Source organism: Myotis davidii, unplaced genomic scaffold (assembly GCF_000327345.1).
Source record: "Myotis davidii unplaced genomic scaffold, ASM32734v1 scaffold575, whole genome shotgun sequence".
NCBI lineage: Eukaryota > Metazoa > Chordata > Mammalia > Chiroptera > Vespertilionidae > Myotis > Myotis davidii.
Window position 1 is genome coordinate 2088070 of NW_006290306.1, and position 5411 is coordinate 2093480.

Consider the following 5411-nt stretch of genomic DNA (forward strand, 5'->3'; position numbering starts at 1 on the left):
GCGACCTGCTGTGCTGCGGCCGCGGGCACCGCGAGGAGAGCGTGCAGCTGGAGGAGAACTGCCTGTGCCGCTTCCACTGGTGCTGCGTAGTGCAGTGCCACCAGTGCCTCGTGCGCAAGGAGCTCAGCCTCTGCCTCTGACCTGTCGCCGGCCTCTCCCAAGGCGCGCAGCGCTGCCTCTCTACCTGTGTGACCTCTGGGCTCCAGCAGGAGGCGCTGCCGTGGCCCAGTTTACCCTGGCAAAAGTCCATCTCTCAAGCCTCTGGAAACTGAGGTTGGAGATATTCGCGTGCCCAGGAAGGCCCAGTGCGGCGGAGGGATCCCCAGAGGTGCTTTAACGGGTTCTGGGGAGACTATACGCTGCAGGGAGCTCCGCGGTTTCCCTCTTTTGGTCCCAGATGGAAACTTATCTAGGCCTCTGGATGCGGGGTCCTCAGAACTGCTGGCCATGTGCTGGGTGGGTGAGTTTAGTATCAATAAAGATATTTAAACCAATAGGACTGGGACCACAGTTTGGGAGGGGGGCTGGTCTCCTGCGGGTTGACATGGGACCAGGCTCTGGAAGGAGTGTCTAAAGGGAGATGGTTTTGATAGAACTGGGTCCCTCTCTCCCCCTCACCCTCCCCCCGCCCCCCATGGGTCTGGGCTCTCCTGGCAACCATGCTGAAGAGTGCCAAATCTCCCCTTGGCATTCTTCTTGTTCACTCTTGTCACACATCTAGGGCCTGGATCTACAAGCTGGGGAAGAAGTAGCAATCCCTCTTTAAAGTAACAGACTCTTGAGAGGGTTTGGGGAAAGCAGAGGGGAAGCGTCTACTGGTATACTCAGCTCTCATCAACATTCTCGGGGAGTGTGATATCCTCATCTGCCCTTCTGTTTCTGTGATCCCTGGGGGATTTGCGGGTAGACTTTTAGGACCACCCAAGCCCATAGGATTAAAGCACTTTATGAACTATAGAATGTGATGAAATATGTTATTACTAACATCAGACTAAACATTTGAAACTAACTTTACCCCCATTAACACTGAAAAGACTGCTCAGAACAGCATTTCTAATTACACCTAGAGGGAGACAAAGAAAAGTTGTTCCAAGGTTTTTCCTGGCACCCAACTACATTTCCTCCCTTCTAGCTCTTTCTCAGGAAGCTGACGGTTAGTGTGGAGGGAAGAGAGGAAAGGTTTGGGCGATCTGGGCTCTCCAGAGCTGAACTTCATGCCCCCATCGTCCTCCAGAGAGAATGGGGGAGGGAATAGCCAAAAGGCTAGGATTCAATGCCCCCAATATTATCATAGTCCAAATATTGCACATGCCCCCTTCAAGGTATGTAGGGCAAAGCAAGAGCTTTGGGTCTGAAGCTGGTGCTGCTGCTTAGAAGTTTACAGTACAGATCATGTGAGGCTCAGTTTCTTTACTTATATAATGGAACTATCATCCTGTTTCAGTTATCCATTGCTGCATAACAAACAACCCCAACAAAACTACTTCTCACGATCCTTTTGGTCAGGAATTTGTCAAAACTCAGCTTGGTTGTTCTGCTCTTTTTTGGCTGTAGTCATTCACTTGGCTGTACTCCACTGGTGGCTGGGCTAGGCTGGGCTGGACACTCAAAGAGGCTTCACTCATATGTCTAGGGCCTCAGAGCTTCTTCAGTGGCCTTCCTCTCCATGTGTCTAGCTTGGGCTTCCTCATAGCATGGTGGCCTCGGTGTAGTGGGACTTCCTACATAGGCTGACGTTTGAAATAGACTGTGCCAAACTGGGAGGCAGAAGCTGCCGGTCTCTTCTTTTAGTTCCAGCTTTGGAAGTTGCACAGCATCTCTGATACTCTCTATTGGTCAACACTAGTCATAGAACCAGCCAAAATTCAAGGGGAGGAGAAATAGACTCCACCTCTCCATGGGAACGTGGCGAAGAATTTTCAACCATTATAATCCATTCCACATCCTCATAGAATTGTGGGGAGGACATCTTTGGACTATGAAAAGCACTCAGCACGGAGTAATTTATGTGAAATGTATGCTTAATAAATGGTAGTTACTGTAAGAATGGGAATAGAAAGCTGCTGGGTTGTTGTTGTTGTTGTTGTTTGTAGGTATTAGGCAGACCCTGACTGAAAATAAAGATACCCAACTCAAACTAGCTTGGTCCAGCCTGGCCCATGTGGCTCAGTGGTTGAGCTTTGACCCAGGAACCAAGAGGCCACAGGTTCTATTCCTGGTCAAGGCACATGCCTGGGCTTTGGGCTTGATCCCCAGTAGGGGTCATGCAGAAGGCAGCCGATCAATGATGCTTCTCTCTCATCTCATCGATGTTTCTATCACTCTCCCTCCCTCTTTTCTCTATAAAACTCAATAAAGACATATACTTAAAAAACTAGCTTGGTCCAAAGAAAGATAATGAATGGGTCTTATAGCTTACAAGTCCAGGGGTAAAAGTGAATTCAGGCACAGTGAACCCAGGGGCCCAAAGGGTCATACGTCTCTTTTCCCACCTCCACCCCACATCCATTGTTTCTGCTTACCTCTGCCTCTCTTTTCATGCCATCCTCATTCGCCTACTGCCGATTGACTTTCTCTAAATGACAGCCTACATTCCTAGAGCTAGTGATTTGAAAAAGAGTGGCTTTCTAAGCAGAAGTCCTGAGGAAGACCCTGACTGGGTCAGCTTGGGTTTCTTGCCTATTCCTGAAGCAATAACAATGTCCAGGGAGATGTACTACTTTGACCGGGATTGACAGCCCCACCAAGACCACAGGGAATAGGGGCACAGGGAGGTTGGCAGAGTTCTTTCAATGAAACAGAAGGAAGGGGAACTCATCCTGGACGTGCCAGACCCTAACCATGGCTTCTAGTGCATTTGTCCCCCCTGCCCCTCAATGCCCCTCCATCCTCATCTATGACTTAGCCTGGTTCAGACCTCAAGGATCAGGTTGGGCCCCAGCATGTGGCATGCATAGGCTGCTGTGGGAAGGAAGGAGTATCTGGGTTTTCCTTCCTGCTTCTCCTGGCTCCCTCGGGTCAAATGCCTGGGCTTCAGGGAAGTGTCGTGGAGAATTTGGACTTAGAACTTCTTGTACAAGCGGACTTGAATAACTTACAAAGGGAAGAGAGTGGAACTGGTGTTGTGGGCCACGTGGAGGTGAAATGAAGCTTCCTACAGATAGGGTTTTTATTCACATCTCTGCCTTCCCCAGAGCTCTTTGATGGGTACAATACTTTAAAAAATAATATCCTGAACTTCTTTCAGAGACCACCAGAGGGTGCACAGAGCCCAGTTTCTCTATTGAAAGGGACCAACAGAACCTGCAGGACATTTAGGGAACTCAGAATGGTAGGCAGGAGAAAGGATGAAAGGAAGCAAGGAGACCCAGAGACAGTTTAGGTTAAGCTGCTAGGGTTCCAGATTGGCTGGGATGCCTGCCTCCCCATCTTTACTTCCAGGTCCAGGGGAGTGGGGGAGTGGAGAGTGTATGGGGTGGATGATACTGGACATTCTTCTCCATGATGCCAGAGAAGGAAACTGAGGCAGTGGCATGAACGGATACCAACCCAAGCATGTTAAAAGGAATTCAGAGGAAGTAGCATGATACGGTGAACGAAAGGCCTAGTTTGCTAGCTCGACCTTGATCAAATCAGTTAATCTCTCTGAGCCTCAGTTTTCCCATCATTAAAGGGGGGGGGTGCCTGGTAGCTTATTAGTACATGTAAAAGTACACTGCAATCTTTAAAGTGCTAGTCACTTGTTAGGGGTCCATCTTCTGTGACTGAGCCTAGCAGGAGTCTGGGAACAGCTATCTGTGAAGGGTGCGAGTAATGGCCCGATAGGCACCATTTTAGCCATTATCCTGGTCCTTTTTAAGATCAGAGAGGGCTCTGTGCTCTTGCACTGCTGCCTGGGAAGGAGGCTGGAAGCAGAACTCAAAAATGTCCCATCATACACTGCCCCCCCCCGCCCCGCACCTCCCGTTGCTGACCCAATTGCTCAGCCCCAGGCACAATCTGAGCCACCAAAGCTCCTGCTGGCTGAGGGATGGAGGACATGTGGAATCAAAGAGATGGGGGAAGAGTACTGAGATGCTCCAGATGTGTGAGTGACCATATCAGGAACAGCCTGAATGCAAGATGGGTGGGGAGATGGCTGGAAGGGCCAGGATCAGCTGGAGGCTGAGAGCTCAAGAAACATTTCCCCTTCCCTTCAATGATGAAACAAATTAGGTGTTTGGGAGGCTGAAGCAGCAAGCTATGCTCCCTTACCTTGCTGAGGGGTAGTGGCCCCTGAGACCTAGACAAGTGGACAAAAAGCTCCCGTATCAGTCTGGGACTCCTTCCCTCTCTTCTTCACCAAGACAAACTTCTCTGGCAGAGCATCAGGACTGAGGGTCCCACCTGTTCTCACCCTGGTGCCTTCCCAGCACTCCCTTCCCTGCAACCTCCTCCAGAGCTGCCACAGCTGGAACCATTCTCAGAGCTGCCTTTCAGCCATGGTGCTCCCCCACCCCCAGTGGCCCCTGTAATTGTGGTCTCAGGCTGCACTGAGGCTGCTGCGGGGGCTGGGGCTGGGCTGAGGGCCAGAGCCCAGGGCAGGGCCAGGGTGGGGCCTAGGGGCTGCCCATGGTGTGGGTCATATGAGGCTGGGGCAGGCACTCTTTCTGTGCTTCATCTGCACATAGACCAAAACCCTACATATGCCCTCTCCTCCCCAAACTGTGGAGAGGTGCCCCAGGCTTGGTGCTTCTAAACCCTCACGACATCGGGCCAGAACCACGCCCTAGTGCAAGCAGGGTTGGGCAACATTATTTGTCTCCTGGGGGTTTCGAAGAAAAGGCCTTCTCCCTCTCTTCTACATGTCTATGGTTCATGAACAGTAGAGGGTGGGAGAGCAAAGAGACCTCCCTCCTTAGATGGAGGCCGAAGGAAAAAATCAGCCACTCAAGCAGATCAGCAGTGTTTCCCAAATGTGGTCCTCACAAAAATCACTTGGGATGCCAGTTAGAAAAGCAGATGTCCAGGCCTTGCCCCTGGAAAGGATGGTTCAGCTGCTTGGGACTGGAAGCAGTATTTCCCACAATGGCCTACCCCAGGGGATACGTATGATGCATGGGTACTGGGAAATGCTAGTGTGAGCACTAGACAGGGAGTAAGGATTAGGAACCCATTCCTAATTGAGCATGTTCCTTTCTGGGCCTCAGTTTCTCTAGCAGCCAATGGGAGCATGACCTCCCAGCCTGGCTTGCCCCTGCTCTCACACTGGGTTCATGCCCCCTTCCTGTGTTGAGTCTGGTGTTGCCCTGTCCCTCTCTATACCCTTCCCAAAATCTAGTCCCAAATTTCCTGTGCCTGCAGCATGGTGCCTGCAACATGGTGGGAGAGAGAGGTGGGGGCAGAGGGCAGCTGGGGTCAAACAAGTCTCT

At 51.1% G+C, this 5411-nt stretch overlaps 1 protein-coding gene across 1 annotated transcript in view; it reads left to right on the top strand.

Annotated features, from left to right (window-relative positions):
- WNT6 (wingless-type MMTV integration site family member 6) overlaps nucleotides 1-494 on the top strand; it is a 33564-nt gene extending 33070 nt beyond the window's left edge. The window contains exon 6 of the mRNA XM_015563688.1: nucleotides 1-494. Coding sequence (XP_015419174.1) covers nucleotides 1-140 — 140 coding nt within the window. The 3' untranslated portion in view covers nucleotides 141-494.
- Nucleotides 495-5411: the final 4917 nt, after the last annotated feature.